Source organism: Phoenix dactylifera, chromosome 2 (genome assembly GCF_009389715.1).
Source record: "Phoenix dactylifera cultivar Barhee BC4 chromosome 2, palm_55x_up_171113_PBpolish2nd_filt_p, whole genome shotgun sequence".
Lineage (NCBI taxonomy): Eukaryota > Viridiplantae > Streptophyta > Magnoliopsida > Arecales > Arecaceae > Phoenix > Phoenix dactylifera.
The window spans coordinates 12798858-12819641 of NC_052393.1; the positions used below are offsets into that span (position 1 = coordinate 12798858).

At 39.8% G+C, this 20784-nt stretch overlaps 1 protein-coding gene, 1 long non-coding RNA gene and 1 other non-coding gene across 5 annotated transcripts; all 3 read left to right on the forward strand.

Annotated features, from left to right (window-relative positions):
• The first annotated feature begins 1434 nt into the window (after positions 1 to 1434).
• Positions 1435 to 10920, forward strand: LOC103714150. Of its 2 annotated transcripts, XR_605162.4 has the most exons (5): positions 1435 to 1553; positions 4865 to 4913; positions 5725 to 5820; positions 5932 to 6078; positions 10353 to 10920. It is a non-coding gene; the product is annotated as an uncharacterized LOC103714150 (long non-coding RNA). The 2 variants fall into 2 exon arrangements; XR_605163.4 differs by lacking the exon at positions 4865 to 4913 and having other exon boundaries at positions 1443 to 1553.
• Positions 10921 to 13971: 3051 nt separating this feature from the next.
• On the forward strand, positions 13972 to 17443 carry LOC103714149 (RHOMBOID-like protein 2). 2 transcript variants are annotated; one of them, XM_039122171.1, is made up of 6 exons: positions 13973 to 14296; positions 14330 to 14609; positions 15439 to 15602; positions 15922 to 16085; positions 16168 to 16418; positions 17083 to 17443. In XM_039122171.1, exons 1-6 carry the CDS (start codon positions 14254 to 14256, stop codon positions 17192 to 17194), a joined length of 1014 nt encoding a protein of 337 aa, XP_038978099.1. In that variant the 5' UTR covers positions 13973 to 14253; the 3' UTR covers positions 17195 to 17443. The 2 variants fall into 2 exon arrangements, with proteins under 2 accessions (XP_008799526.3, XP_038978099.1); XM_008801304.4 differs by having other exon boundaries at positions 13972 to 14609.
• Positions 17444 to 19952: 2509 nt separating this feature from the next.
• On the forward strand, positions 19953 to 20026 carry TRNAV-AAC. The gene has a single exon. It is a non-coding gene; the product is annotated as a tRNA-Val (tRNA).
• Positions 20027 to 20784: the final 758 nt, after the last annotated feature.

A 20784-nucleotide genomic window follows, 5' to 3' on the forward strand; every position in this document is an offset into this window, starting at 1 on the left:
TAAAAATCTATGCTTTGAACCTACATGAAAGAACTTTACTGCCTGTGCCCGAGCCCGCTCCATCACGAATCGTGGGGACGGATTGTGCTCGCCAAACACTCGGGCGTTCCTAGCCATCCATAGCTGGTAAGCGATGCAGGACGCCCTAATAGCCTCCAGGCGCATCTGAGGGGAGCTAAACCAATGCCGAACCTCCTCCAAGAAGCAATCCCTCCGACTCCATGCACCCTCCGGGATCCCGAACAGCCTCTAGGTCCACCTCGCCTAGACACACTGGAATAGTGCATGATCCACTGTCTCGTCCACCTTATAGTACAGACATACAGGAGAGATGCTAACACCACGTCGGTTCAACGTCGAGCTCGTCGGCAGGCGGTCCCAGGCTACCTTCCAGAGGAATAGTGCAACCCTCTGGTGTAGTCCAAACCTCCAAACCCAGCTACAGTCCCTACCCAGCTCTGACTCCTGCTGGATAACCCGACAAACATCACCAACCTTGACCCTGACCCTGCAAGCGGTGCTCCATACCCTGACATCTGGACCTGCTGATCCTGGAACGGAGAGAGAGCCCGTACCCGCTCTGTTAAGTGCTCCCCGAACAACTGGCCCAGTCCGTCGGCGTCCCACTCTGCCTCCCCCCACTTAAGGAGGTCACACATCCGGAGCTCCGCAGCCCCCTCACCACTAATCATCGTCGGCCACAAACTCAACGAAAGTGCGTCCACCCATGGGTCCTCCATCACATCAATGCTCCGTCCGTCGCCAAACAACCACTTAGAATGTGCCAGGGCCATAGGCACATACCTCCCAATCTCCCACCACATAAAGGAGCTCCTCCGACCGCCCACCACCGGTCCAGCTAAGCCTGCCCGACCATATCTACTGATCATGACCTAACTTCAAAATTCGCATGGCTCCAGAACAATTTGCACTGCCCGCCGCGCCAAGAGTGCCTCTCGCCTCGCCAGAAGTGACTGCACCCCCAAACTACCCTTACTCAGAGGCAGACAAACTCTCTTGCAGGCCACCAGGTGTACCCCGTGGCCCCTCCCAAAGGAGCCCCACAGAAAACTGCGTATGAGCCGCTCTATCCCTACCAGCACCATCTTCAGCACAATATTATGGGCCATAAGATAAACAGGCATGGAACAAAAAACTGACCTGACCAACGTCAACCTACCCATCATAGAGAGTGATGAGGCCTTCCAACCCTCAAGCCTACTCTGCACCAAAATGGAGCACTCCGCCCTCCGCAAGGTAGGCTGGGTTTCGGGCTCAAATTTGGCCAGTACGGTACTGCTTGGACGCGCATCTCATTGTTTGTCGCTGAGAGCTCCTCAAGTTCCCATCCATGGGCCAGATCGGATTCAACAATCCAAGTTCCCATCCATGGGCCAGATCGGATTCCACAATCCAAGTTCCATGGGCTGAGCCTGATGGGTACGACCCCTGCGATGGCGTCGCAGATTCCAAGTTCCAGCCTTTTAGGGTTTTTAGTCGAGCCGTGGGGGGGTGTTCTGCAGTTTTCGAGTGGCCGTTGCCTTGGTTCTCAAGTATGTTTCTTTGCGCATAATCTTTCGTCCTCGATTACATATTGTTTAGATTGCGCATAAACTTTTATTGATTTTCTTTTATTTTCCTCTTCTGGTCACTTGTCTTGACTTTGTTTTGTCTGTGAATGGTCGGTTCTTGGAAAGGTTCTTCCCTCAATGATCTCTTGGTCTCGTTTAGGGTCAAGTCCTACCACTTTTTGGTGGATTATGTTGGCAAGAATTCTGTTGGCCTATGTGATCTTCTTTCCTTCCTGATGCGTTGTAACAATGGAGGTATAATCACTTGATTTCAGACCAAGAAGGCAAAAAAATTTAGTTGGAGGAGTTCCTAGACCATGCGCTGGCTTCGAGCTTCGGTTTTCAGCTTGGTTGATCGGGTTGTTATATGGGGATGTTGAATCTAGATGGATTTAGGGGCATAAATTTGATTTGAATTATAAGGATCGGCTGGATTCTTCTCATAGAATGATCAACCTCACAAAGAAATAGGTTCTTCAACAATCACAGGCTGCTTTACATTAGATTCGCATGCATAGCACATACGTGCCACTCCCTTAACCCCGCATGATGAATGTGCTTACGTAGGTTATAGCTATCATCCATTGAATCTTCATGATTAATTAAGTTGCATGAAGTATAGGAGTATCGTGGATAATGCGGGATTTAAGCGGCAATCTTTTGGATATCCTGAGTGCTATCTATCCAGATGCATAACATGTTCTCCCCTTGAAGGCATTCTTTCATTCACTTGAAGTCTTAGTGTCACGCTCCTTGATTCGGATGCAAAGGGTAAATATTTGGTAGTGCTTCCAAGGATTATTTGATTTGCTTGGCTGATATATTTGGGAGAGAGGTGATCCCCACATCAAGATTGAATCATGAATTCTTAGGGATTTTGTTTGGTAGAATTGATCCTTTCTCTGCCTGGTGGTTTACAGTGTATTTAGATTATGGGTGCCCATGGATTGGTCCAGTCGGGCTGGGGTCAGGTCAAATTTGTGTTGGACTGAAAAACCCTTGACCATGCCTAACCTATTTATAATTAGGTTGTGAAGAATCAATAAAAACCCATATCCTACCAAGACTCGTATCCAATTTTCTGATCCAACTGTGACTTCTCTTGTATACATGAAACCAAAAATTTCTGTTTGGTGAAAAGCTTTCCAAATTCAAGTTTATATCCTTTTCCATTTCTGCACCTTCTATTTTAACAATTAAACTCCTCCTAAAAAAGGTCAACTTTCAAAATGCAAAGATTTTAAAGAAGAGAAAGGATAAAATCATGATTTGAAATTAGAATACTCCAAAAATAATCTTAGATATTCATATTTTATAAAGTCTGAGGGCTTGAAACACCCTTGAGAAACTTTTGGAATGTCTATATATGAGTTGAGTATAGCAACCTGAAGCCATGAAAGACCTTGTACATATGACGATTTAGACTCTACTTTGGTGATATCATGGTGTACGAGAAACATAGAATATGGATTTTTATTATTAATTTTGATCTACTATTTGCAAAGGGTAGGGATCTAGATTATTATCCAGTTACCTCATGTTGCTCTAGATTACAAATGAGGCCTACTATTGATCAATAGGTGACGACATGATTATTATCCAATATAGATGCTAATCTTAACATTTGCGGAGTCAGCAAGATGACATGATATGACTTTGCGTGGACCTTTAACTTCAATAGCATGAATGGCATATTACAGTGTTGAGCATTTTATGAACAGCTCTACCACTCCAATTACCAACTATGCTAGCTTGAACAGTAATTTAATATGGAAGGGATATGGTTAGGTAAAATGGCATTAGAGTTTGGATTGCTGGAAGTCGTGAGTTCAAATTTTCTTTGAATCAATTATTTATTTGATTAACTAGGTTGTCTTCTTATCTCCATTTCAGTCTCCATGTGTATGATCTTGGCTGCACACAAGGAGGGATGTTAAGCTTGACATGCATTGTTGGTTCATTCTCAAACAACTTAAGCTTTTTGATTCTGGTAGTTAGTTAACAATTATGACCTCCTGCATAACTGCCATTCATATAAATGCTTTAAAGAAATAAGTCCTCTTGATTGTTTGTCGATTCCCATCTATCAAATACTCTTTCCTCTCAAATTAATTACATGTGTCAAACATGCCTAACGAGTCTAATGGTTGGGTGGCTTGTATATCTAGCAGATATTATTGGTCTTAAACTTCAAACCCATCTATAAAATTAGATTGAGTTCATATTTATATAGCCATATAAATAGATATATTTACTAGTGTGTGGCTGACTCATATGCCACCCCCAAGTGTCAACATTTTAAGATCTTTTTTACTGTTTAAGGTAAGAGAATGATTTTCGAGTACTTGCCTCACTGAAATTTAAAATAAGATAATCTCTTTATTTGAGAGTTTTTGACTCATTGCAATGGAAAGTCGTGTAAAATTCCAGGCTATGTCTGGAAGCGGAATAAATTAATATAGTGTAAATGGGTTAACTTACTCCTACTCCTTGTTACTTCGGAATAAATTACTCCATCTTACTTCTTGGATTAAGTAGAGTAAATGGATTTCGAAGGCAAAAAGTTGGGTACTAACTTTTAAAAAATACTCGTTTTGCCCTTCTGAATAGTGATTTAACCAAGGTATTCCAATGAGTATTTTTTGGCCAAAAAAAGGGTGTAATAACTAGGTTAAGTACCTTTTGCTCTTATTCCGCTTCTAAACACTGCATAAATATAGTGTTGTTGGCTACAGATTGGGGTAGGTGAAATAAACCATTCTAGTTTTTTATTCCTGCCTTGTCTAAATTAATAGATGGATAATGTGGTTCTTATGCTCATGAAGTTTAGGGTTCATTCCCTGGCAGCTTAAGCTTTTGGGTTCTAGTGGTTAGTAACAATTACAGTCTCCTGCATCATTGCCATTCATATAAATGCTTTAAAGAAATAACTCTTGGGCTATTAGATTCCCATCTATCAAATACTCTTCCATTCAACACATATATCGCACATTCCTAATACGAACAAATATGTATGTGGTTCATATGCTGTTCATATGCCTAGCAGATGTTCACCAGTGTTAAACTTCAAACCCATCTATTTTATTAGTTTGAGCTCATATTTAGATAGCCACATAAATAAATTTATTTACTAGTGGGTGGGTAACTCCTATCCACTTCAAATGCAAACACTATAAGATTCCTTTTATCAATAAACTGCTTAAATTAGGATGTTGAGTTTCAACTGCTTGCCCTACTATGATTTAAAATAAGAAAACCTTGTTGTTTGAGTTGATTTTTTTCGCTCCTTGCAGTGGATAGTCCTTAAAACTCGAAGTATGGTGCTGTTTGCTGCAAACTGGGGTAGGTGAAATAGGCCACTCTAGGTTTTTTCCCCTTGTCTAAATTAATTGCTGTATACCGTGGCCCTCAAGATTGTCAAGGTTAAGGTTCAAAAACTACTTCTTGTGCTGTCTTCTAGATTTTATGCAAAGAGAACAATAACTATGTACTAAGACAAAAAAATGGGTGCTTTTGATGACCGTGTCAATAGGTTTTCTGTTGTCTCCCGCCTGTGATAATAATTTCTTCCCAAGGAATAGCAGAACCAAGTTTTTTTAAAACATATGTATATATCAGAGTGTTTGGCCACTAGGGGCTCAGTTTAATTCTTCTATTGAAATTTCTTTCGTTGGAGCTGTGACTATTAACTTATAGAGGTGGGAAAGGTCTGCATATCTTTGCTTAACCTCCACCCTTATCTGGAGGAATGGCCTGATGCGGTGGTTACCCTTGTCCTTTTTTGTTGTGTGCTACCCTTGTCAAATGAGAACAATAAACTCATTGAGCTTACTCCTAGAAATGGAAATGATTTAATCAGTTGTTACTAGTACGGTAGTACCATATTGCATTTATTGCAAAACAATATGCCAAGTCATCTAGCTTGGTAGATTCTCAACTTGATTATGCTTCAGGCCTGAACTATGCCGCTTTAGTGGTGCAAAAATTTACCTGAGCAAGGGTATTAGATTTTTGCGTGCTGATTCTCTGGTAAAATCGCACTTCTTAGTTGCACTTCTTGGCTAACAGTTGATTAATTGTGCCTATGTCTACACTACAAATTGAATGTTCTTTGTTTTTCTGGCCTCTAGTTCATGTCTTTTGATTGCTGTAGGTCTTTTGTTCGCGAAAAATGGAAGCATTACTTCCACAATCAACTGAAATCTCGAAGCTTAACAGGACTGCAATGTATAGGAAGCAGCATAGAAAGGTGATTCTGTTCTTTTCCATATGTTTAGTACTTACGTCTACTTTTCATATTATTGTAGATCTTTTCTTTCATCTGATCATTTACTTATTTCTTTTCTGATTTTGCAACCAGGATATCCATGCAGAAGCTGTGAAAAAAGAGATGCAGAACAACCGAAAGCCCATATTCTAGGTCAATAGTTGGCTCTACTTTAGAGGTGATTCAGAAGAGAACTGAAAAACCAAAAGTCGGTGATGCTGCCAGGGAGGCTGTTCTTTGGTATGCTCTGCTCTTTTCTTGCATCTTATTTTCGTTGTTCTATATGTCCGATCTTTCCTTTGGGTTCTACTGTTGTGCTATATGATTCTGTATGCAACAAATATTTTTTTGGTGAAGATTTTGGCTTTAATTTAATATTGGCATCTGACCAGAGATCTCACTGCTAGGTTTATTTTAGTTACAGTTGTTTGATAATTTTAAAATTGCTATTTTAATTATAATATACTTGGTTACTTTACTTTTTTTTTTCCTGTGAAAACGTTCAATCTTCATGTAAAATTATTGGGACTCCAATCCGTCCATAAATTATAATCAAAATTTGTTTATGAGAAGCTTTTGATGCATAAACATGATTTAGGCCCCATTTGGCAAAGCTGTTGGCAGTAGAGCTCTCGAAAGTAGAGTTTTTGAAGTAGAGCTTTTTGAGGTAGAATATTTATAAAAAGCTATTTGTTGTTTGGTAACTAAATTTCTAATGTATTGTAGAAATTTAATATATATTTGGTAAACAAACTAAGAAAGTATTTTTGATATGACAAAATGACCATAAAGGACATTGCATAGTATTATACAACACAACATAATAAAATATAATATGTATTAATACATAAATATTTGATATAATATAATATTATTGTAATGTAATATAATATTATTATAATATAGTAATATAATATTATATACTGTAGCATAATAATATAACATAATTTAATATATATAATATAACATATCAATGCATTATGATATAATGTAATATAATATTATATTTATAGTATAATACAATAATAAAGGTATGAAATATTATAATTATTATCATTATATATTAATATTTTATTAATATATGTTTTTAGGAAATAATTTTTGGGTTTCTTGATATCTTGTTGGGACTCCTATATATTTCTATAATATAAAGAAACATTTTCTATAATTACAATATTTTATTATTGGTATTTTGGTCCAAAAAGAAAAAAAATTATAAATCAAAATAGCTTTCTGTACAATAATAAAGGTATAAAATATTATAATTATTATCATTATATATTTGTTGTAGGATGGGGTTCCGAACTTTAGTCCCACATCGGCTAATCAGCGGAAAGGTCTGTGCCTTATAATGAGGAGGCCTAAAACCTTTCCTCGCGAGACGCCTTTTAAAGGGCAAAACCGTGAGGGTAGGGGCAGTACCTTCGCGGACCCCCTGCGCCGTATGGTCCAAAGGCAGTACCTTCGCGGCCCCCCTGGCGTGCCGTCGGCAATTCCAGAGCGGACAATACCTCGGGAGGGACGCAGTCGCTTTTCCTGCTCGGCCGGTGTGTGGGCTATTGCCGGGGTGAAACCCCGCAACAGATGGCGCTAGAGGAAGGCCCCGGCCGCGCACAGACCTTCCCGCTGGGGGGGCTGTGTTGTGGGATGGGGTTCCGAACTTTAATCCCACATCGGCTAATCAGCGGAAAGGTCTGTGCCTTATAATGAGGAGGCCTAAAACCTTTTCTCACGAGGCGCCTTTTGAAGGGCAAAACCGTGAAGGTAGGGGCAGTACCTCCGCGGACCCCCACGCCGTACGGTCCAGGGGCAGTACCTCCGCGGCTCCCCTGGCGTGCCGTCGGCAATCCCAGAGCGGACAATATCTCGGGAGGGACGCAGTCGCTTTCCCTACTCGGCCGGTGTGCGGGCTGTTGCCGGGGTGAAACCCCGCAACAGATGGCGCTAGAAGGAGGGCCCCGGCCGCGCACAGACCTTCCCACTGGGGGGGCTGTGTTGTGGGATGGGGTTCCGAACTTTAGTCCCACATCGGCTAATCAGCGGAAAGGTCTGTGCCTTGTAATGAGGAGGCCTAAAATCTTTCCTCGCGAGGCGCCTTTTGAAGGGCAAAACCGTGAGGGTAGGGGCAGTACCTCCGCGGACCCCCACGCCGTACGGTCCAGGGGCAGTACCTCTGGACCCCCGGGCGTGCCGTCGGCAATCCCAGAGCGGACAATACCTCGGGAGGGACGCAGTTGCTTTCCCTGCTCGGCCGGTGTGCGGGCTATTGCCGGGGTGAAACCCCGCAGGGGGGGCTGTGTTGTGGGATGGGGTTCCGAACTTTAGTCCCACATCGGCTAATCAGCGGAAAGGTCTGTGCCTTATAATGAGAAGGCCTAAAACATTTCCTCGCGAGGCGCCTTTTGAAGGGCAAAACCGTAAGGGTAGGGGCAATACCTCCGCGGACCCCCTGGCGTGCCGTCGGCAATCCCAGAGCGGACAATGCCTCGGGAGGGACGCAGTCGTTTTTCCTGCTCGGCCGGTGTGCGGGCTGTTGTCGGGGTGAAACCCCGCAACAATATTAATATTTTATTAATATATGTTTTTAGAAAATAATTTTTGGGTTTCTTGTTTTCTTTGTTGGGACTCCTACATATTTCTATAATATAAAGAGACATTTTCTATAATAACAATATTTTATTATAGGTATTTTGGTCCAAAAAGAAAAAAAATTTATAAATCAAAATAGCTTTCTGATGTATGCTAAAACTGCTTTTCTAAAGAAGCTCCATTTTGGAGCTTCTTCCAAAAAGCTGTTTTAGCTTTTTAACAAAGCTAAACCAACTTTTTTTTCTTTAACCAAACACCTCTATTCCATCCAAAAGTACTTTTGGAGAGTCAGAAAATGCTTTCTGACCCAAAAAAGCTCTGCCAAATGGGGCCTTAGTGCATGGGGCTGTTTGTGATGCTAATTAAATAGTCATAATTTGGAATTTCTTTTTGGGTCAAGTTTTCTTCTTATTTTTTTAAAAAGAAAATTTTGTATATTAGGATTAGTGAGTCATGACATTATGACTCAGGTTTTGGTATGAAGTATTTTAACAGGCTTTGGTAAGGTAAGAAATGTCTTTAATTTAAAAGCTTTTTCTTTCAGGAGAAAGAACATAGTTACCTTAAGGCTAACTTTGTGTGCGGATGCTGTTTTGGCTGCAATCACATGTTAGAAAGCTGACTCTGAGATGTACATCGTTTCTTGGATGTATGTTGATTAGTTGTGTCAGTGTGGCCAATATTATGCATTAATACAATATTCCTATTTAAAAAAACATTTCCTAAGAGGCCTGTTTTAAATCAAAATCAGTATAATAACTGTTGAAATTGTTCCATATATGTACATATGTATGTTCTTATGGTTCTTTTGATATGTTGCCCATTAATAAGAAAATCTAGTGAAAAAACCATTAATCTTCATCTTTGCTGCAGCAACATGCACTATGAGTTGATTGTAGGGTAATCGATATCAAAATCTATATCAAGGCTTCATCGTCTCACATAAATTTTGTTTTGATGTTTCATACAGTTATAGGGAATGAAGTGCTTTGTTTATTGACAGAATTATTTCCTTCATTTATCTATCCTATATAAGATGTAAGACAAAATCTGTATTGTTTATGGTTTTACTGATTTAGATCATAGATAATGGCAGGTATGTTCGTATAATTGGGCTAGAGTTAGGTGACGTGACTTAATGAGGTATGGTCTTCCAATCAAGGTCTTCTGTGTATTGTGTGATGATTGTGATGGGATGGGCCTAAATGCGCTATATGTACACTGCACACAGCATGAGGTCTATTCGGTCATGGTCTATCTTGCAAAATAAGGATAGAGAGTCATGATAGGGAGATTGAGATTTTTGTTTGTGTACTACATGGATGGTGCTACTTGACACCATGCATGGTCCTTCCAATCATATGCTCTCGCATGCGTGACTTCAGCACCGCAAAGTTCTGTGATCATGAATAGCTACCATGTCATTCATGTTGGAGAGGAGTAGCTCTCATTTATTCTAAAAGATGTCCACATGCATTTTAGTACAATACATAGCGTAGCAGAGAGTCAAAGGAGAACCGCATGTCTTCAAGATGAACTATGTGGTGGCTATACATAGTGGTACCGTGCTTTATGGTGCAAAAGTTGCACCGCAGAGGATCCCGTTTCTATATGAGATGGTTATGATTTGGAGACCAGTTCTCTCACAGTTTAATCTTGAATTTGAGAAAATCTCGATCGTAGAATTTCATTGATTACATCTAGGTCCCTTCTTCGACAAGGTTTTGCATGTACCTATTGCTGGCGATCTCACATGAGTGTTATTAGGAGTGATATAGAAGTCGTTTCTTCAACCTAGTTCATATTACGTTAGAGTTTAGACCAATTCTTTCCGGCCACCTTGAACAAGAATCTCATTGGCAATTACACCTAAAATTGTGTCTTTATCCTCTCTTAATATTAAAATATTATTTTTTGGAACACAGATTATTGATGCTCGAATTGCCGATGACTGGAAGGTGGTGCGTTGGTGGCACGTCTACTTCAAAATATCTTAATACTTCTAGAGCCACAAACAATGCTCTTCGCCAGTGGACGAGTCACTTCTCCTTCAAAGCTTCTGGTCTCCTGTGGCACCACCACCTGGCGTGATCTTGGGGACGATTCAAGCTGAAGCTTTAAAGTAATTTTCAAGCTATAAACTCTCCGTTACGGTAGACTCCAACGCCCATACCCTTCTTGTTTTAGGACGAAGCAATCATAAGAACCAAACGCAAAGGGAAGTAAATAAATAACTCCATCTCCTTTGACAAAACCAGTAATGTCGCAGGACTAGTTCCATGGCCTGTTGTGTAATTGCTGTATGATGACGTGCTGCACTTGTAATTGGATACAGTGCAAGGATTACGAGTAGTACTAAAAGAGCCCGCCACTTTGAATCTGGGCAAAATTTGCAGGGAAAATGGCTGGACCTGGTGTATTATATGGGTAGATGCCATGTTTCACCCTAGGTGATCTTTCAATGACATTTCAGGTTTTTGAAAATATTTCGTTCAAAAATTGAATCCAGGATCTTGATTGCTAAACAGAGTGGTGTTTAAGCCAAACTCCAACTCATAAAAATGAGATTATACTATTAATTAACTAAATAAAGTAAACAATTATATCCTTTGTCTCTGTCATTTGGCTCAACTGGCACGGTGAAATGGGGTTGGCAGAGTCTCTTCTTGCTCCCAAATAATGCATGAAGGGAAAAAGAAAGGGAATGGAAACAACAATACATCATTGTTCATTACAAAAGCTTTTGTTTCAAGTACCTGTAAAATTCTGTGATGGTATGTCATAATTTGTACCTGCACGAAAATATAACAATTAACCAAAATATCCATAATAAAATATAATAATTATATAAATTATTCTTTTAATAATTATTTAACCAATTTTATTATCTAGCTAAAAAATTTATTATATTATAAAAAAATTAATTTATCCTAATAATTATAATATTTATATTTTTATTATTGTATTATATTATAAATATAATATTATATTATATTATATCATAATATATTGATATGTTATGTTAAATAATTTAATATTATATTAAACTATTATGCTATAGTATACAATATTATATTGCTACATTATAATAATATTATATTGCATTATAATAATATTATAATATATCATATGTATTAATATATATTATATTTTATTATGCTTTGTTGTATAATACTATGCAATGTCCTTTATGGTCATTTTGTCATACCAAAAGTATTTTGTTAGTTTGTTTTTCAAACACATATTAAAGTGGCACAACACTTTAATGCAGCTACCAAATAGCAAACAGGTTTTTATAAAAGCTCTAGTTTAGAAAGTTCTATTTTTAAAAACTCTACTTTAAAAAGCTCTACTGCTAATAGTTTCGTCGCACATGGCCTCATGCTAGTAATGTACACATTTAGTTTGGTATCAAATATAGGGCGGTGGAAGTGTGGCTTCAGCTTCTCCCGGACCAAAGCCATTTCGATTAGGCTATTTCTTCCAATATTGACCCAACGTGAAAAGCCTCCACTTCAAGCCAACCGACTCCGGCAAAAGCTAAACACGTTCTTCATCGAATTTTTGAGCCTGGATCAAATTGGTCCCCTGCCTGTCCATACGTGGATCAATCCGGGATGGTTGGTTACTTTTTTGTTACTTCTCTGTCACAAGCCACCAGGTACTCACATAAACCACCATATTTAGATGACATTTGGTAATTATCCCACGTCCTAAGAATACTTCAACCTATGCCCGTTAAAAAGCGTAGCTCTTAATCTGTGGTAGGACCACAATGGTTTTCTACAGGCAAAGCTAACATTTGGGCAGTGTATTTAATTTGTTTTAATGGTGTGGGCCGCACAGTATGCATCAGGAATATGTGTGTCAGAAGGCTTCTTTAAGCTTAAGCTTGAAAAATAACTGTTGGGCAAATCTCCAGTAGCAGATGGGCTCATTCCAGTGTATTTTTTTTTAAAGTTGTAGCTGGTGCCAATCTGCCAACCTCTCCTGCTGACTTTGGCTTTTACGTGGTCTCAGGAGACCGAGTACAAAGCCAAATTTCTTATACAATCCCAATTCACAAAGAATAAGTCACCATTTTGGTTTATTCGTCATTATTATTATTTGCCAAATGGAAAGGAGACACAGCAAGCTCAAAGAAACTGTTTCTAATGTTATAACATTACATTGGCTGTTGCTGCTGCTTTATTGGAGAAGATCTGTTACATTGTTTATTGTACATTGCAAGTCTGTGGAACCCAATATTTCATTAAGTTTGACATGTTGGGACTCCTTCAGACTGTGTTCGAAATAAAAATAAATTAGTATATATGGAAAACATATTTAAAACTATATTATTGGGATCATATTGGGAGACATTGAGCTTTCACTGGATTTCTTAAATAGGCTATAATTAGTCATAAGTTTTACTCGAAATTAAATGAAATGACTCGAGATCTGTTGGATTAGAAATTGACTTGAGCTTGAGCTAGACCGTGTTCCACTTATTTACACCCCTAGCTAGAGCAACACACTACACCTCAAAGGTAGATGAATTGTCTTTAGTAATATGACTTTTCATCAAATGGGTTAACCTTTGGTGATTAACTATTAATAAGGAAACTTTGTTATGTTTTTTCAACCAATCCGCATCGATTAGTTTGGATGAATATGCTATTTCTTGAAGCATTTAGATGCAACACCAACTACTGCATCTTTTCTCACAATACGTGGAGTCCTCGTAAATAGGTTTGGTGCTCATCTTAAGAGTTGTCTAATCTTGGTTTTTAAGTGTTGTTCATGAAGAACTTCAATACTGTATCACTATTCTCGGGTTAGGCATCTACATCCAAAATACATATACAACTTAAAATATCTAATGCATAGGCCATTAGCCTATATCAAAAAGCGACACGACATGATTAATAGCTCATATGTATGAGTTATGTACTGCAGCTTGATTGTTAACCAGATTGTTCTGGACGATGCTGGCTTAACACAAAAATCTCAAACAGAAATTATATAGCAATTTTTTTTAGAAATTATAATAATTATGTAATTCTCTTTCACTAACAACCAGCATAGTGCAAGATAGAAGCTCTAAGTCAACTAACCAATAATAGAGTAATACTTCCCTACTTAAGAGTAACAACTCAGCCATGATTTTCTTTTTCTATTTTTTAAATCTCTTTTTTATTCAGACAATCTCGTGCTACAATCTTACTCTTTAGAAAAGTTGTTTTTTTTTTTACGTTTCATACCCAAAGAAAATCGGTAACGTAAAACCAAGCAACAAAGAAAAAAAAAAGGAACGACCACGAAACGTTCCATCCTCGGCCGCATAAAACTTCCCATACGCCCACCTCCGCCGAAGCCCCTTCACGCGCTCCCGAGCGTCCCAAGTCAGCCCTTTCCGCACAGATAATGACATGCGCTTGTCCGTACGCGATATCCGACCTCCCACCACAATCCGCCTCACCGCGGGGACAACGTATAAAATAGAACGCCAAGCAATCCACCGAACCCCACCAATCCTCCGGAAGTTTATTCCTTCTTGCCAAGATAATTAATTTCTTAACAAAGAAACCATCAGTCAATTACTTATGGTTGTTGAGGACAAGCGGAAGGGGAGGTGAAGGAAGCTCAAAACTCTTCACACTCTTCTTTTCTCTCGTCCTCAGCTTCTCCTTGTCACTCCCCAACCGACTCTCCTTCTTATCCTTCTTCTTCCAAGCCAAGCGAAACCTCTATAAATCTCCACCCTCCTCCTCCTCTGACAAAGTGACCACCTTTCTTCTCTTCTCCTACTCCTCTGAGATCTATAGAAGCAGGGTAGTGGCGGCGATGACCAACGACATCGAAAGGGGCGGCGGCGGCGGCGCCGGAGGCAAGGGAAGGGGCGGCGGCGGCGGCGCCGGAGGCAAGGGAAGGGGCGCCACCGGGTACTATGGCGCTGTAAACGGCGCGGCGGCGCCGTCGCCTTTCTACTACGACGCCGGGTCGTCGGCGAAGCGGGAGTGGACTTCGTGGATCGTCCCCATGATCGTGGTGGCGAACGTGGCGGTGTTCGTCGTGAGCATGTACGTCAACAACTGCCCCGACCAGCGGAACCCCGTTCGTCGCTGCGTCGCTCGTTTCCTCCACCGCTTTTCCTTCCAGCCCCTCCGGGAGAATCCCCTCATCGGGCCATCCTCCTCCACGTAATGTCTCTTTGCTCCAATTTGCGATTGTTATTGCTTGGGATGGTTTTTGGTTGAAGAATTTGGGATAAAGTTGTGATTTTTATTGCTTGGGTGCTCGTATGAAGCAAATCTTGCGGGGGGGAGGAGGCGACTGCTTAGTTGATTTCATCGAGATCCTCTCCATATTTTTCTCCTTTTTATGGTGTCTTGGGAAAATTTATTCGAATATTATCGACCGTAGTGGAAATATGGAGTCCCAATTGATGAAAATTTCTTTTTTTCCTCTTCCCCCTTCAGGATAGTCGCAATTGATTTCCGTGCCGTTATTTCCTTTATGATTAATTTTTTGTGTGTAGAGATTGATGGTAGCATGAAATTTGAATTTTGTTAGTTTTTTTGGCTAACTTTTATTATATTGCTAGTTTCATTATTAGCTTCTTCTTCTGAAGTTCTATACTTCTATTTTATCTGAAGATGGTACTCCTAACCATTTGACGATGAAGGTCGTCAAAGTTAAAGGCAAGACCGGAGCTCCACACTGAAGAACTTGAGAGACAGTAATACCTAACGGGTGGTTGGATCAACCACTCTTGTTTCATTTTTAGACAAAGTCAACTCAGCATAACCTTTTTCCAACATGATCTTAGATTCCTTCGTCATGGTGCTGCAAAGTAGCAGTCTTATTCTAGCTAGTTCGGAATAGCTATTCTTTATAGAATATTGTGATTTATGATCCTTCTTTTTAAATGAGTTTAATTCGATCACTCTATACCAACTAATTGGGCTTGTGAATATAAAAAGAGAAGGTCCGTTTACCAAGTTGATATGCTCTGTTTTATTTTTCCAGATTAGAGAAGTTGGGGGCTCTCGATTGGGACAAATTGGTGCATCAGCATCAAGGATGGAGGCTGGTGACTTGTATCTGGTTGCATGCTGGTGTTGTACATCTGCTTGCTAATATGCTAAGCCTGATCTTTATTGGAATTCACCTTGAACAGCAATTTGGATTCGGTGAGCTGCATCATTTTATCTTTTTGCATGTCAGATTAGGCTGAAATCAAATTCATCATACGTTCAATTAACAAATTTTGAGAGTTTTTTTTTTTTTTACTGAAGTCTGCAAGGATAATTCTTATTCTCTGTTACATACACAATTAGCACCGACCGAGGATACTGAATGAGAATATTTTTGACTATAGTTGGTTTCAAATGTCCCTATATGTCTCCATAATTCAGAGCGTTTCTCAGCTGCAATAACTTTTAATTTGGGCTGGTCTATGTATCATGGATAATTTGCTATCCTGAATGATCTTTTCCTGGCCTCTTGCAGTGAGGATTGGGATAATATACCTTCTCTCAGGATTTGGTGGTAGCGTCCTCTCATCTCTATTCATTAGAAACAGTATTTCTGTTGGTGCATCTGGTGCTCTGTTTGGACTTCTCGGAGCAATGCTGTCAGAACTCATTACAAACTGGACTATATACACTAACAAGGTGGATACATTTTCTGTTTGAGCTTTTTATGCAATTTTTTTTGGCTTATGAGTCTCATTGCACTGATTTTGCATTTTTGTAGGCTGCGGCTCTGTTAACTCTATTGGTCATCATTGTGATCAATTTGGCTGTCGGGATATTACCACGCATTGATAATTTTGCCCATATTGGAGGATTTCTAACAGGATTTCTCCTAGGTTTTGTACTACTGGTTCGGCCTCAGTTTGCTTGGCTGGAACGCCACAATTTGCCCCCTGTAAGCCAGGTCGAGTCAAAGCATAAAGCTTACCAGAAGATATTATGGGTGATTGCGCTGGTTTTGCTCGTAGCTGGGTAAGCATTGCTCGAACTAAATCTTTATCAAATTTGATTTCTTATACAGAATATTGTGCAATTTGGCATAGCTTTCTAAGTCATCAACTTGCTTTTTTGTGTTTTACCTTACCTATAGAATATTTTTTGGGAAATTGTTTTTTTCGGTAAAACTGGATATATTACTAGATTTTGTATAAATACAACCATGAGAATGGGAGGGAGCCGTAGAGGTAGAGGTCTGCAAAATAGTTCCTGTTTCCTGTATTTTTTCAGGAAATTGCATGTCACATTTGTTTTTAAGATGGCCATTTTCCTAAAAAAATGGGCGTTCAAAAAATTCAGTAAAAAGAAAAAGGGTGATCGGCGGTCGCAAGTTTTGAATGCTTCTGACCCAGTAGGTGAGGGTTTTGTTGCTAGATATGGTAATTGCACAAGCCATATGGCATCACTGATCATTAAAGGTCATTCCATATGCAGAGTTCTGAATGTCAGACCCTTGATCTCCTGCATTGTAAAATTCAGTTTTTTTAAAAAAATTATCAAATTATTGCTGTGTTATCATACCAGTTTAGCATGATTTGTCAGTCAAAGTATGCTGCTGACATGAGCGGCATATTTCTTCATTTCCTCCTGAATGGCAGGGCAAATGGATGACCGTTAGATCTTTCCTTGTACCTTGCAGATTTGTGGTTGGCTTGGTAATGCTCTTCCGTGGAGAGAATGGAAATGATCATTGTCAGTGGTGCCACTATCTGAGTTGTGTGCCGACATCCAGATGGAGTTGCGGCCATTGAGGACTGGGATCTTCTTCAGGAGGGAGCTGATATTTAGCTTTACAGTTTGTTTGCTATTACATTTGAGTTACATTTTGTTCATTGGTACATAGCTAGTTGTTGTTCAGGGACTTGTGATCACTATCTAGTTTCTTCCATCATACCTATTGATGTGCTGTATTTTTTTTTTAATTACTTACATTCTTTAATATATTAGATTTTCATTTACAGTCAGATTTATATAAACTATAAAACCTATGTTGACGAAAATTTTGGTTCTACTAGTGCTTTTTACTGGTTTAGCATCGGTGTTGACTTTGCTGTTTTGGACACAAGGAGAGAACTTTAGACTTTTCTACTGTGAGGACCCATGCGGGCATGTGTTTAGTCCCACATCAGTTATTCGCTGAATAGATCTTGGGTGCCTATACAGATCAAGAAACTTAAATAATACCTTTCGGCTAGCTTTTTGGATGAGGTCCTAGGTTGTAACATCGACAGTCCAATTGTAGAATATTTTAGAATGCCTTGGATAGCATGGGAAGCTAAGAACAACCTCTTTGTGGGAAATCGCATGCTCTGGCCCTTCATGTTTTTAAGTTGTGGTCGCCTAATTAAGGCACGAGCGATGGATGTAAGGAGTCAGGTTGGTGTGGCAGATGAGCCACGTGTTTTCATGAGGGACAAACAGTTTCATGCAAGTTCTATTACCTTTTAGCAAAGGGTAATCTGAATAATTAGCTACTGATGTTGTGGTAGATTCCGCAATCAATGATTGGAGATCGGTGCATTACTAACTGGTCTTTTCTCAGCCATGTGGATCTTTCCTTTTCCATTTGTTCCTGTCGGGGGAGGGTCTGCTAGCATTCACAAAGGTTATTTTGGACAGCATTAAAGACTTGATTCAGGTTTGCCTACGTTTTTGATCTTTTTTAATTGAACCGTTCCTTTCAAAGTCAAGTGCTTGTTTCTTGGCTCTTCACTGGTCTTCATTGCACATAATTGTGACTTCATAATGCGATCAACAAGTTTTTTAGGAAATGATAAGGATACAAAGACTAGTCTCTTTCGTTAAGTGAATGAACCGCGAAAGAGTTGCAGCAGAACTGCAGCAAGACAAACATAAACAAGCAACAAACTGGAGCAAGAAAGAGAAGTGAGAGAACAAGATTGTAGCACGAGTATCATCCCAGACCGAAAAGTGATGACAAAGTTAAATATTCGAATGCTATTAACTTGCATGAGTTATTCATAACAATATAAAACTGCAGACTTTGTTGGCTGTTTCTATGTTTTGGCTGCCTCGTTATTTCTCAGTCAAATCATCAACTGTGACTCATTAAGTTACTTTGAATCTTCAGGGAGTCGATCACTAATCTTTGGTTTATGTGCACCCAGCTCTATGTGATATTCTTTTTCACATATCACATCAGATGCCTGCAACTCTTGTTGATAATCGCAGGAGTACTGGGTGAATATCTAAACATGGTTGAGTTAGTGTTTCTATGCCACTTTACACTAAACCATCAACCACTTTTCCACTAGCCTGCTTCAGAAACTTACATAAAGATTGTGGGCTCTCTTGAACCTGCTGACGACTCTGTTTTGGAATGAATATGTTCTACGAGAAGTACGTGTATTTGGAAAATAAACCTCATGTCCATTGAGCTTCCAATTCTACAAAATCAAAAAATATCTGATCGTTGCCGATGTGAAGCTCGTGGAGATCGCCATTTCAAGGGGGGGCTGATATTTCAGGCTCTCCTTGAAGTCAGGTTTCCAAGCTTGAGAGGAACTCGTTACTGATTAGCTTGGACAAAAAAGAAATATGACACGCATCTGGCCTGGTCTGATGACCACCAGAACCCTAAACTCGATTATCTATCAGTGGAGTGTAGTAAACATGTGATGGCTGTGTGCACATGAATTCAGCTTGACAAGCAAATGCTCGTAGGACTATCTCTAATATCTAACATGCACCATTACATCTCTAGGTTTGTCACGAGATCTGTAGCACCACCTCACTTATAACTAAAGCTACCAAGCCCATGGTACCCTCTTTTTTTTCTTTTTTTCTCTTTTTTTTTTGGTAAAAACAGCAATCTAAATTATTCTAACGTGAAGCCAGCCAAATCAGAAGAAAGCAAAACATTCAAAGGAGATGGAACATCTGCTACAGATGTCCAAAGAAATTCTCCGGAGTGCCGGAAAACGAAGGAGGCGAGACCCAGTCAATGGCCCTGTTCGCCTCTCGAAATACATGTGCAATCGAAACTCGGCCGCCTGCGGAAGCAGCCTCCAGGTCTCCCGAATGAGTGGATGACTATCACCGTACCTATCCACACCTCGGATCCAATCGATCACCGAGAAAAAGTCTCCCTCTAGATACACCCGCTCGACACGAAGAATTCATTTTGCATAAGATATACCCTCCCAAGCTGTTCGAAGTTCTGCCCCAACAATAGTAAGACCTGGCGTGCAGCGCCTACCAGCAGCTATCAACCTACCCAGAAAATCTCTAATCACAAAATCCACACCTCCAGATGCATCATCCTCCGACACGCTACCGTCGAAGTTCGCTTTGAGATAACGTGGGGGGATAAAGTAGTTGCCCAGCAGCCACAATTTAAAAGAATTCGTTCCTCTCAAGGGAAAAAGAAATATTTGAGGCTTATCTGAGATATAGAATATTCACGGAAAATTCAGGCTCCGTACCCGGGGCTTAATGTGGGTTCAAGTTAACGATAATTTATACTTACCTTGAACTTTTTATCATTCAGGTGTCGTGGTGTAGTTGGTTATCACGTCAGTCTAACACACTGAAGGTCTCCGGCTCGAGTCCGGGCGACGCCATTTGGTTTTTTTTTTTTTTTTTTAACAAAATTCTCTGTCATCTTTTTATCTTAATCTAATTTTCTATTGCCTGAAATAGATACTTGTGCCTCATTCTTTGACTTTCTAAATGCGATTGAAGCTCTTCTCTACTAACTTCGATTTCCAATCTGGAGCTCAGCTCAGTGAAAGGCCAACGGTCTTAGCCTTCCAAGTCGACCCAACACCTAGTTCCTAAATACCCTATATCTTAAAAGGCAGGAGATAATTATTACTTTTTTTTAAAAAAAATTCCCTGTCATCTTTTTATCTTAATCTAATTTTCTATTGTCTGAAATAGATACTCGTGTCTCATTCTTGGATTTTCTAAATGCGATTTAAGCTCTTCTCTTCTAACTTGGATTTCTAATCTGGAGATCAGCTCAGTGAAAGGCCAACAGTCTTAGCCTTCCAAGTCGACCCAACACCTAGTTCCACAATACCCTATATCTTAAAAGGTCGGAGATTACTTGATTAAATTTTTTTAACACAAAAATGAAAAGCACTGAATTCTGGACCTTAACTCAGTAGGATGGATGGGGAATTATGAGACTGACAGCAGGTATGCCATGTTCAACCAGCAACATACCTCATACTCAGCAATTCAGTCAGCTTGACAGATGTTTCTTTCAGTTGCACACCAATTCCAGCCTTTCTGAGGAATCACATCAGAATTTACTGGAAGAATGGAGCTCTCCAGCCTTTCTGAGGAATCACTTGCACGCCACATCGCACACACG

Bases quoted from the DNA above. Each gene is read 5' to 3' on its own strand.
- LOC103714149 (XM_008801304.4), top strand. From the start codon at position 14,254: ATGACCAACGACATCGAAAGGGGCGGCGGCGGCGGCGCCGGAGGCAAG. The intron at 14,610-15,438 runs GTAATGTCTCTT...TTATTTTTCCAG, and splicing joins ATCGGGCCATCCTCCTCCAC to ATTAGAGAAGTTGGGGGCTC. The intron at 16,419-17,082 runs GTAAGCATTGCT...TGTACCTTGCAG, and splicing joins CTGGTTTTGCTCGTAGCTGG to ATTTGTGGTTGGCTTGGTAA.